At 33.0% G+C, this 13,439-nt stretch overlaps 1 protein-coding gene across 1 annotated transcript in view; it reads left to right on the top strand.

Moving 5' to 3' along the window:
• The window catches only part of LOC120331159 (uncharacterized), a 59,943-nt gene that overhangs the window by 32,306 nt on the left and 14,198 nt on the right, over window positions 1–13,439 (top strand). Inside the window, exon 15 of the mRNA XM_039398199.2 lies at window positions 12,009–12,917. Coding sequence (XP_039254133.2) covers window positions 12,009–12,917 — 909 coding nt within the window. The remainder of the gene's footprint in view (window positions 1–12,008; window positions 12,918–13,439) is intronic.

The raw sequence follows: 13,439 nt of genomic DNA, 5'->3' as shown, positions 1-13,439 counted from the left end.
GGCAAAGCTTTTTGCTAAAACTGTCTTTATTACTACTTTGTAACATTCATTTGAAATTGGTAATGGTATCTCAAAATTTGGGATTGTTTTTTAAACCTAAATTTCTCTGCTACGGAATTTTTTGCATTGTCATTGTCTGGAAAAAGTTGTGTATTTTTAGTATTTTCATGACCTTCTCAATGGACATGTCTTATACCAACTCGAACATTGAGAACAATACTAAATTATGCAAAATTGGCATAGTTTAAATAACTTGCTCAAAATTACAATTCTGCATTATTTGTTAACAAGAAAACGAAACGCCACGGAATGTAAGTAGAAATTTCTCACAAAAAGAACTTACAATTTCATGTTTACTCAAGAGTCTACGTACGTCATATGGAAAGGACTCGCCTTGAAGTTTGCTTTCTCATTAACCCTTTCCATGCGATTTTTATCTTTTATTAAATAATCGTATTTGCTACGCCGACTTTATGCATTTGTACCCCCACAACTAATCGATCGACTAACGAAAAAGTAATGATCCTCTGCTGCCCACTGACGGCTCGTTGAAAAGCTTATTTAAAGAGCTTGCAATTGGCGATTGAAAAATTTTTTTTTTTCAAAAGGGGTGGTCTGAGTCACAAACCGGATAGAAAAAAGGCATTTTTTTTTCTTGAGTGTTGAAACTTCAAACCGTGATAAAAAATAGAAATATTCGCTAAATCCTTTACTGTTACCGCTTCTTGGTTGGCAAACAATAGCATGATATTGCTGTAGCAATTTCGTTATCTAACTCAAAATACTTTGGTAGATGGAAGGGATAATATGTCTTCTATTACCACCCAAAACACACCGAAATTTGCATAAATTTCAAAAACACTCCCTCGTTCCGCCGCAAATAAAATTCCCATGGTAAACGAAAGCGAGATTTACCGTCGCTTATGTTAATCTCGAAGAAGACTTCTTATCAATAAACTAAAACCCGGAAAAACTAGACCAACAGTTTGCGACCGATTGCTAAATAAAACAGTGGAGTACATCAACGTACCCGCCGCAAACTAGCGAGTTTTGTCGTGGGTACGTATACGTGCCCACCGCACGGAAAGGGTTAAGAGACTTATCGGAAATTTAAATAAAGACAAAAATGTACATAGAAAAAAGACAAAAATAGCAAATTTATTGGATTTTGACAAACTTAAGTTATGAGATCATTCTATTGTGAGGTCTTTTGTACTAGCGTCTGTAATTTTCTTAAATATTATTGATTTGAATGTTCTAAGTATATCACCAATGCAGTACTAACAATCAATATAAAAATAAGAAGAAAATTCAAAATGCAGTGATAGTGGATCTCAGTACAGGTTTTTGAAAATTTCGAATATGATCGAAAGCCTATTTTGTTTTAACAGAAGTTAGTTTTGAAAAAAATTTTAGTCAGTTAGAGGAGCCCTGTTTTAACCTACACTTATCTGGGTTATAATTATATAACGTTACGGGAAGATTACCTAACTTGTAAAATTTTTATGAGTATAATAATGGATTTTCCCAAAAACCATATGTGGGCCGCGATTAAATGCTGATCTGTAGAAGTTTCCAGAAATAAACAGCGCAATTGAATTGTCATGTCATAATCGTCGTAATGGTACAATTGCCAATAGCTGCATACCCGTCTACATGATCTATTATAACAGTCTACATGATCTATTATAACAGTTCACTTATCTCAGATTGAATTAACACTGCACCTATAATAAATTTTTTAACTGGTCAGTTTGTTACCTGACGGTTAAGGTAAGTTTATCAACATTCCTACTACCACATTTATGATGTGTGAAAATGTTCAATTTTGTTATTCCGATACCATCCTTATCTGTTTGAAAATCAAACAGAACTCTGTTTGTAGTTTCAGTTCCCCGTTTTTGTCATGTGATACCAAGTAATGACATTATTTTTATTTGAAGTCTGTTTTGATGTAGATCGAAATATGAATTTGTTTTTATTATTTAAAGTAATTTTAATATAGGATGAATGTGTTTACTGCTTTCTGATAGAAATTTGAATATTATAATGATATTTATATTTTTGAAGCATCATACAATGAAACACAATAATAAAGATGTGAATTATAATAAAAAAGTTCAACTGTAATTTTAAATTGAATTTGCAAAATCCTGCTGTTTTTTTTATCCTGATCAAGGTCCAATTTTTTTCAGATAAACATCTATAGTGGTAAATGGTATCATTATCTAAATTATATAAGAGAATAACATTTATGAAGAAGGTGGATTCTAAATGGAAAGTCAAATAAATAAATACAATACAATATAATATGTTTTTCAATTTTGGCATATCTACAAAAATTCCACTCTGCTCACCATTCTCAAACTAGAAAAATACTGTAATAAGCTAAATTGGATTATATTATTATTATTTCATATTTAACATGAGCAAGATTGCCAAAATGGTATTATTCTGGATACATTCTGAAATAATGTTCTTGGATATGGAATATCAAATATATTCTAAATTAGTTTAGGTTCACATATTGTAAATTAGTAGAAGTTTAATTTTTCTAGCAATGCAGAATATTTGAGAGAAACCTTGTTTTGATTGAATTTTTTACAATGACATTAAAAGATGTCTTTTTGTCTGACCATACCAAAAGCTTAAAATTACGAATTTGCAAATAAAAATATTCTAATTATTTGCAAAATGGAGAATTTGCTATATCTACCACCAGTTTTGAATGAATTTGTATATTCATTTTGTTTTGAACATCTCTGATTGCGAAATGTTGTTATGCTGATACCATACTTTTACTGATTCGTTACGTAACTATGAAAAAAGAATGTTGATAACTAATCTTACAGATAATGAAAGTAAACACCGATACGGTGATACCGATATCTGAATAAATATCTTCTGTACAAGCTCGTTAATAAATGTCAATTACATAGTTAATAATAAGCTGTCTGGTCATCATGTGTTTCAATTCTCGTTTTGCGTATGTATTTAATAACATAACCCTTAGGGAACACGTCATCACACAAAATACCACAGACTCCTCCGTTAAATGCAAATTATACCCACGTCAAAACAACATCAGGAATATATTTTCGCTATGCAAAAGTAATGTTTTTGTAGCAAAGAGCAAGTGATCTATTATTTATTAGCTTTGAACCGATACAACGAAATTCATCGTTATCTATTTCCAAGAAATTTGTTGCTCTATGTTTTGCAAATTGCTAAGTTTTTTTTGCATAACGTTGCTCAGATAATATTCATGCGATGGCAGCAACATGTTGATTACGTCAAACACAATTGTTGCAATTCGTGCAGAGGAAGCACATCTTCCTGTCCCATGCAATTTGTTGCATTCTACTTAAATATTGCGACATGACGCATGACGTCGTTGTCGCGTAGGCTGAACTCGTGAGCACGTGCGTCTTTGCAGACGTTTAAAGAATTGATCTGATGATTGGCTTGGCAGCTTTCATTCATAATTTTTTGTAGCAACAGATTTCGAGTTTTGATTCAGTTTTTTTGTATCTATACTTCACTAAATGATGTCCTAGTTGATTATATTATTAATAATACAATAGTTATGTTAAAACTAAACAAATATTACCTTTGGCTGATAAGACTTACTTATTTATTATGGTACAGATATTAAGTACATTATTAGGTACAGAAAAACAGTTAGAAATAATGAGTAAAGAATAATAACGAATTGCCTATAAAGGGCTTGATTTTGGTTTTTAGTTAAATTTGTTTGTTAACTAGGAAGAACTTGATATATGTTTAATTATTACTATGAAAGGTGTTTATTTTACTGTATTTTTTTTGTCTTTTTAAAATATAGGTTTATAATGTTAATAATATAAAACTTTATTGTTAGTTATTTGTTGGGTAATCATCAAGGGATCTAGTTATGTCTGGCAGTATTTCTGATATCAAAATTGGTGTGATAGATAATAGGTTTTATCGCAGATGTATTAACTGATTTGCGTTTTTTATATTTTTTGCTTTAAATGAACATTATGTTTCCACATAGCTTAAAAGTATAGTTTTGGTATCGTATAGTCTGTTTTCATCGTATTTTATTTTAATCTATTAATCAGATATTTTTTGTTTTCGGAGGCCAAATTTTATTCTAGTTCAAACATTTCTCTATCTTGGGTAGACAATGTGATGTAATAAAAGCAAATGTTTTAATAGTGCCACACATTAGGGTTTTATTTTGATGTGTGTACGTGCCCAAACAATTATTACCTAGAAACATACATCCTGCTCATAAAAAAATAATATAGACAACGAAATGTCAAAAGCAACATTTGATACCTTCTGTCTCAGATTTCTTTTTCAACAAAATAGTTAGGATATGACTTTTCTCTCACTTTTCTTTGACCTCTTATACTTTAATAAATGTTCATTTATGAAATGATATTGTGTCAAAACATAAGTTATGTATATTACATCCATGGCAGATACAATATAATAGTCGGCGCTACGGTCATTTATAAAGGCGAGGATTTCATAAACTGTCTTTACCTTCCACCTGTGCTGATAACATATGCCTGCTTAAAAATTTCTTTACAATTTAAAATTTTTTTTTAATAATAATCGCATAGCACTATGCTTCAATCTAATACAGTATTTCTAAAGTCTTACAATTCAAAAAATTTATTACAGAGTCGGGGTAAAGGGGCTTTACTCCAAATGGGCCTTTCACTTGTGTCTATGAGATGATAAATCTGCTTTATTTATTTTATTTTTATTAATAAATTCAACTTCCTGTCGACCTGTAAGTTTACATGTTCCGAAATATTTGTCATTCTTAGACTTAGCTCACTCACAACCACAAACGGCATCTATTGCATATTTGTTTTGGTAATGCACGCTCGTGAAAGGTCATGTGACTACCACATTACGTTAAGAGCGTAAAGTTGATACAGGTTCTTTGTTATGTAACAAATACCAAATTCATCACCTAGTTATTGTGGTTTTTTATTGCGTATCTTACAATACCATTGTCACCTGTATGACCTGATTCATGCATAATATAAAGTATGTTATTTAACGGATTTTGCATTCGTGATGATCTTGCATAACTGACTACCTACCTAATGATTCAGTAGCTAATGCGGCATGTTATGCCCAAAAATGAACAACAAAAACTCTGTCAGTGTTATACTCTACCGCATCGAAGGAATTTAAAAAATCCTTTTCATTTGCGTTTACATTGAGACTCCACTTATGCCGTCATTGCTAACGATCTGTCAAATCGTACAGATTATAAGCTGTGTTCATTCTATATTCAGTGTTTGTTTATACCTGCAAGCTATGCGTGGTCATAGTAACATCGTAAAAATGACCTCAATTCAACCTTGAAGAGACAGACCGGAAAAATATGATTTATCTGCTTTCCATAGAATAAGAAACAGTCTATATATAAACCGCGACATCACTGCATCTACGTACTCGTTACGAAGTGAACATCAACTGACTATGACTCATATGTCAGAATTTTCACAGACTACTCAAATTTCAACATGCTTGTGTTGTAGACAGACAGTTAGAGTAGCATTTGAGTTTGTTATGTAATATACACAATAATATATTTGAATAGAGATTATCAGTTGAGTCAGAAATATTTTGAGGTTACAGGTAGGGGAGTTTGTTACTTGGTAGTTCTGCATCCTAAAATCTTTCTACCAGTTTTAATTTCAAACAGTTTAGATTATCTTTACCAAAAAAGATTAGGTATATTTTAATCCGTTGAATTATTGAGAAAGCAGCTTTCTTAAATAGTATTATTCAAATTTAGTTGAAAATTAATTTAGATTCAAGATAGACATATGGTTGTTGGATATTTGTCATCAGTAGCATAAGCTTAAATGAGGTCAACTTTCCATAAATAGCAGACAAGAAATAGTTTTACTCCAAAATAATGCAAGTATATAATTCCCATATCATTATTTTACTTTCCTCTTGACCTGGAATGAACCCCAATGGGATAGTATTTATTTATCTACATTATTATTTTTGTTGTTGTGTGCCATTTAGCGAGGTTTATATATGCCACACTAGATGAAGTATTCATTTTTAGTAGAATTAGTAAAAAGGAGTAAAATGTAGTATTATCTTTGTTTTTTATTTTGTTAGTCCCTGGTCGTCACCTCTAGTACCATAGTTTATCTGTTATTCTTTGATATATTCTCCATTCTTTCCAATTTTAATATAGTGTTGTACATGTAGTTCCGTCTTCAAACCATGCAATCAATTTATTTATGCTGATTTGCTAACTGTTAATAAGTCTAAACAAGCATTATCACTAAAATTACTAGACATTTTGCTATTTTTCTTAAAAGGAATTAGTAAACTAAACATCCTGATAGTGCATTTATACTACATATTGATACATGTTTAGCCATTTTTAGTATAGAAAACTTTTGTCCTTTGTATATGGAGAGGTTTGAAAAATTTATGGTAATTGTTTGAGAAGTGAAACTTATTAATTTTTTCTGGTTAGGAGTGACAGTAGTTACAACGTAATCATTTCAGATGTGTAAACATAGACAGTGAAGGAAGCTATCAGTTGTGTTAACCACCTCGCACTGATGAGGAGTCTACCAACGCTTTCAAATGTTGAAGACTTTCAACTCGACGAGTAATCAATGATGAAATGGTAGAGGGGTTTCTAGTACTTAGCATGGCACTTACTGTTGACCTGTTCTGTTGACTAGTATCAACAGAAAGGTATGCTATGTAACTTGGTAAGATCAGACAAACTAAATATAGGATAGTATTTACATACTTAACCCAGGGGGAGGAAAGCCGCTAAGACGACTTAATCATATGTCGAACCACAGCATCTCGTCTCGTCCGATTACCAGTTCCATGTCGGGTATGGATTAGTAGTTGGCCAGTTTTTGTTTCAGATGCATGGACTTGATGGTAGAGGAATCCATAAACGACCAGGGAACACGTGAACCACAACTACGGCGGCGAGGAGTCCAGCAATCCTTTCGCACATAATTATCCCCAACGGGATGTGAACCTACGAACCGACGCAGGGTAATCAGAGGTGCGTAGCGAGCGTATACCTTGACGCGTAATGCAGAGCTTCAGAGGCAATGAAAATGTAATTTATAATGTGATTGTTCATACTTACAGACGTAGGTATTGGATATGTACAGTGTAAACAGTTCTAAAACTTTGTACATTGATATCCGCACGTAACACTTACAAAAGTCATTCTCATGTCGAATTGGTATTTGTTCAATTGCGGACTTTGTATTATTGGCAGACAGACAGGCAGTAGAAAGGTTTGCTGCATTTATTTATGTCACATGTTAATGTCGATTTTCGTTTTTGTACTTTGTTACATAACTTTTATTTATTTCATATTGTATATTGGTTTTGCACCACGAAAATAAATATCTGAATCAAGGTCATCATTCTATTTCCTAAAACATAATTAGTTTAGTACTAGATTTGAATTCACAATGCTTCTCAGAATTATATTGGTATATTGTATGCCTCATGTTCATTAAATTCCAGTAAGCGTAGTAAACAACAGCCTTCCAATTATTGTATTATGCTTTATCCATATTGTATGTGATTTCCCACGCTGATGCCACCCACATTCTAGGAATACACATCTAATAATACCCTTTAAAACGAATGACACTTACACAACATCTGCATTGTGCTAGTACATTTGTATTTCAGAAATGTTTTTGCAAGCTTGGTTATTGATTGGCCATACATAAATATTCCAGATTTTTCAATGGCCCAAATTTAATTTGATATTAATGTTTGTTTCATAATTTTGTTTTCATCTAAATTTTAAATACGGTATTATTTAAAAAACGGTTTATCCATAAGTTGAAGTAAGTACTTGTCTGAAATCTTGTTTATAGCCTATTAGATTGGTACATATATGTTCACATCTATTGGTTTCAAATCAAGGTTTCAATGGTTCACGTTCTTGACCATATGTTGTCCTGGTAATTTACGTAACGCTTAGCAAAGCCGTGATTAAACTCTCATTCTGTTCTGGTTCGAAAATTGTTGTTGGGTTTTTGTAGCGGTTAAATGTCGTTTGATTTGCTCTATAGCGGCCGAATTTGATTTATCTAGCAATGTTTATTTTTCGAACGACTTCTAAGTAACCAGGGTTAGGAGAAAGTGTGGTATTACACGTTTTTAGCGAATGACAGGAACCACCTTTGTCGTTTGCTTTATGATGTTGCAAAATTTCATTGTTAGTGTAGTGATGTCGCAATCTATTCTCCTTTCCATAAACAAAAAATCTTTGTGACCACGGTGGCGTTGCGCTGTGTTTGTTGGTGACAGAATATTCCTGATGCAGTATTTACTAAATTTAAGTTTGTAAGATCAGTGATATAACGAAATAAGACGCCTGGATAGCAGATTTAGAGCGACAAACAGCCAGAAAATTTTAATTCCTACGAAAGCTGACGTAGCTTGCGGTGCAGGCGATCACGCGCACAATCAGACGTTTCGTTCTCCTCTCGCTCGCGCTCTTTTCTCTCTTTTATTATCCCTCGTCTGCACACTCTCGTCTGTAGGCGTTTAATGTTTAACGTCTGCTGCATTCCTAAAACGTGAGTAAGCGCCCGCGACGCTTTTGTTGCGAATACCTGGACGTAAACAGGCGAAATAGAGGTCATGTGATCGAGTAGTAATAGAAAATGACATTTGTGATTCTGTAAGATGTCAGTTCGTACAATTATTTAGGAAATTTCGAGAAATAATGGCGCGGTGCACCTTGGGATTAACCGAAATAATTTATACAGTACTGTTTTTAGCGCGGGTTTTTAGTTCTCCAGATTTGTCGTTTACGTAATGGGACAAAGAATGTTCCCTCTCGCAAACAAAGGCCGTTGTTATCACGTCCGCGTTTTGTTTTCCCCTGGTTACTAGTTTCCCTAAATTTGAGATGACTGATGGGGGAGCACTGTCTATGTTTGGCTCGTTATTAAAGGGGCCGCATTTCATTGTTCTGTCCTGATGAGTGTTCTCGGTAACAATGAGTTCTTCATTGTATGGCATGTTAAATCGGAAGTAAAAATGAGGTTTTATAGTACAGTTTAGCAGCCTCAAGAGGACTAAAAAATAGGCAGCTAAGTTTTAGGCTTTGACACATTATATACTTAAGTGAAGGTTTCTATAACAAATAGCAAAGTATATTTTTTAATATGTAATATTGTTAAAACCGAATGGATTGTATATGGAAAGGAGTTCAAATACTTTATGTATAGAAGTATGTTGAGCAATTTTTGTAAATAAATATAGTTGCATGGGTGCTCCCGAAGTATGCGAACCAAGATGGCGGACATCGGAACGCAACATGGGTAACACTAACAGGTTAGGGTTAGGCAATAATTTTTTTCCAATTTTCCTTATTTTAGTCCTATTATCAGTTCGAAGACTAGCCAAGAGCCTCCTGTAGTATTTATAGCTAAAATTATGGCCTAACCCTAACCTAGTACACATATTACATTCCGATGTCCGCCATCTTGGTTCACATACTTCGGGAGCCCCGTTGCATGAATGCTGTGATATAAAGAACATTTACAATTGAGGATTGACAGATATTTAGGAGACATGTGATTGTGACACTTGATAAAAAAAATAGTCAGTAGTGACTGAGTATTCCTGAATTTTCCTCTGTAGACTGGTAGATATTTAAAAATGCAGGGAAAATTTTATATCATACGCAAAAATGTTAAGTGCACATAAGCAGAGTTGATGCAGACATGCTATTCAACTGTAAACATTTATTTGGACTTAATTACTATTTTAATTACTAATTAATTTATTTAACTTAATTGATTAGCATTTTATTTATACCTTTGCGAGGTTGAAAGGGTGTTGTTTCAATTGTTAACATCTGTGAATTACATTAGTTTATGCAGTGCCCTGTTTATATAAGCTTACTCATGCAAGTCGCCTGCTCAAAAGCATACATACTAAAACCGGATATTATCACTTCCTTTTTATTAAAATACAGCATTGTATATAATATTTTGCTATAGATTCGTGGGCAACCATCTGCTAGTGAAGTAACCTTTTCCTACTGTCTTAGTTGAATAATGTATGTTATTGAAAGCTAGCCTTTGGCGTTTCCGACCCTTTTCAGAAAATTTTATTTTTATAAAAGAAAATATTCATCGTGCATATATGGTTATCATTGTCTATACTTGCGGGATTTGAAATGAACTCTGTTACAATTTACTCGCACAGTGTCAAGTTACAGCACGAGCGTTGTTGTCATTGTCTCAAGCGAAAGGATTTTTCATTGAATGGGAATTCCTAGGTTGGTGAATACGTTATATGTTGCCACATATTTGGTAACGCTGAGTTCAGGGCTCTAAATTTAACAGCTCTGTTAGGATTATGTATGGCCAGAGTATGTATTTCCTTCATTTCACATTTCATTTGTACTTGTAATATTTATTCAGAGCTAATAAAATACAGAAACATAATTAAGTGAAGTTAACTGTTATATAAAATTGACAGTTGTCCTATTTGAATACACTATGTATCTTATACAACTGATTATTGAAATTTGCTGTTCAGATTTGAGTTTAATTAAGTATGCATATTTTGTGTTATGCTGAATTAGATATAAGTTTCAGGAAATTGCTTTGGCAAATTGTCGGAGAGAGTATTGATTTGAAGAAAATTCGAAAATATTTTTAGACTTTTGAATAATGATGTTATTAGCTGATCAAAAGATGCGTTCTCAGGTTCAAGTTTGTAATGATGATAGAAGTTCATCACAAATAATTCTGACTTGTTCTATTGAAAGTTATCTCATCAGTAGTGGAAATATAAAGTTTTTGTTGAATAAAAAAAAAACTACATTAATACACTTATGGGAAATATGGGATATTTTGTATCTGTATGTTTTGATTCTCTGAAGAGTTTAATAATGGATAAACATGCTAGAACTAATAAATTGGTGTTCTGTTTCACATTATAGTATCTAGTGTACTATGCAGGACATATGCAGTTGTTACATACTTTTAGTGCAAAACTATTTGCATATATATATTAATATGCGTGTACGAAATTTTGTAATTGTTGTCAATTTTGTTAATAGAATTCCAGAATATGTAATTTTTTGAAGTAAAGTTGAACTACGAATATTATGATCATTGATATTAGTACTAGCTTTGGGTTACTCCATTTAAACATTTTGTCCATTTAAACATTTGAGTTTGTCCAACAACTCTTTAGCCCTCAGAATACTTTTAATTGATGGTTTCGTTATGAAATATTATATTGTGATCTGAAAAAGTCTAAACGAGTATTGGAAGTTAATAACAAGAGGGTAATGCCTGAATATATGGATATTAAGCTCATATGACCAACGCAGTTCAGCAGCATCCTATGCGGCTTATAAAGAAATTTACCACTGTACATAGCGATTCATTTCGGTACCGGTATGGCCTTTGCTAAGCATTGAGTTAATAAGATGGCAAACTGATTTGATGGATTTCTACATAGTGGCGTTAGGTGTAATGTGCTAAAAATGCAAAATTTGGCCTGAATTATCCAGCGCCATAAGACTAAAAATTTGAAAATAAAATAAAAGCAATAGCCTTCTAGCGACTTCCATCTTGAATTAATGAAGATTTGAAATTGATTGCTCCATTAGTTATGTAGATAAATCAGTTGCGACCCCAACAATAACAATATTTCTATATATATATATACAACACATTGTGTCCTATAGTGATATATAGTCTTATATATATATATACAACACATTGTGTCCTATAGTGATATATAGTCCTATATATATATATACAACACATTGTTTCCTATAGTGATATATAGTCCTATATATTTTCTAACAACATTAAATGATGAATGCAATTTTTCAGTTAAATTTAAGGTGCTAAATATAAACACCATATATTTGAAACAAAAAAAAATGAAATTTTACCTACAAAAAATGTTGGAAAAATCTCGCAAAAATTTTTCAGAACAAGGATGAGAGACAGAGAAAGGCCAGTGGAAGCAGTAGCGGAGGCAACGGATCAAAAACACCTCAATCATTGTCTTCACCTACGACACCTACGTTTAATAATAAAGTCACTCCACCAACTTCGATGTATCAGAACGCAGGACCTTATAATAACGTGAACGTACCTGCTTACAATAATACTTCTACTTTATATAACCCAACGCTGAGTAACATGGAAGGAACTGTAAGAGACTCACCGCTTGTTCACAGACTAACTCCTGGATTATATCCATATGCGTTGCAACATGTTCCACCACCTACAGATGCATTACTAGCCGCAGCAAATCTATTTAGATCAGAAACAGACTTAAATTCGCCTTATATGCGTACCACAAGTCAAGAGGAATATCAAAGGCAAACTGGGAATTTACAAACTGTCCCAGATTTACAAAATATTCATTTATTGGCTCGGCAGCAATCTGGATACCGATCGACTCCACCTGGAATGATTTTATTTAACCAACCAGGAACTCTATTGCCTTCTTACTTACAGCAAAACGATCACTCGCAACCTCAAAGTATAGCTACAGTACCTTTCGTAACTTTACCTATGGCGGCTACTTCGATCGCTGTCGGCAGACAATCGTTCCCAGGAAGTCCGCAAGAACAGAATTCTGTAAACTCAAGTCATTTGGAAAACGTTCAGTACCTTCAACAGCCCTTAATTCAACAAACGAATCACAGAAGCACTCCTCTTGCGGATTTCGCTGATATCGCAGTCTTGCACAATCAAGGACAGTTGTTTTCTGCTAATTCGATGCACAATACATCATCTGGTTCTAACTCAAATCAACAACCAGATAATGCAACACAGCAATTGGTAGAACAACAAACTCAACATACAGAACCAATACAGATGCAAGTTGGAGTGAGTTATCTTTATATTGATTTTATTGTTTCAGAATCTGATATTTTTTGTATTTTTTATTTGAATTGGATAGTATATTTATAATAATGCAGGTAAACAGATTGCTCAGTCATTACGAGGGTTTTTTGACAGAAGGGCAAATGTTGAAATTTCGAGAAAAAAAAATTGGTAATATTAAAAAAAAACAGATGGTAACTAATCAAAGTTTGGAGCAATATTCACATTTGAAGCAAAGTGTTTAAATAAAAATTTTGGGGAGTTCAAAAATCAAAAATATATGTTCTACTCAATTTTCAAACAGCTTTTCCAAATTTTGCCTTTTTGAGTGAAAGCCTTCGATATGATGAATTTATTTATAGTTGCTGGTAGAGTTACGTATAAGCTAACCTAACTTGTTATTGGCTCCCGTATGGATGGGAACGGCTCTTATTAATAAGCATTGTTATTAAATATTTTCGCCTACTTTACATCAAGTTGTGTAAAGGGACTGAAGCCTATGGGAAGGGGGTATATGCTTGGCTA

The sequence above is a fragment of the Styela clava genome, chromosome 6 (assembly GCF_964204865.1).
Source record: "Styela clava chromosome 6, kaStyClav1.hap1.2, whole genome shotgun sequence".
NCBI classification, from domain to species: domain Eukaryota; kingdom Metazoa; phylum Chordata; class Ascidiacea; order Stolidobranchia; family Styelidae; genus Styela; species Styela clava.
This window is presented reverse-complemented; position numbering and strand designations above follow the sequence as displayed.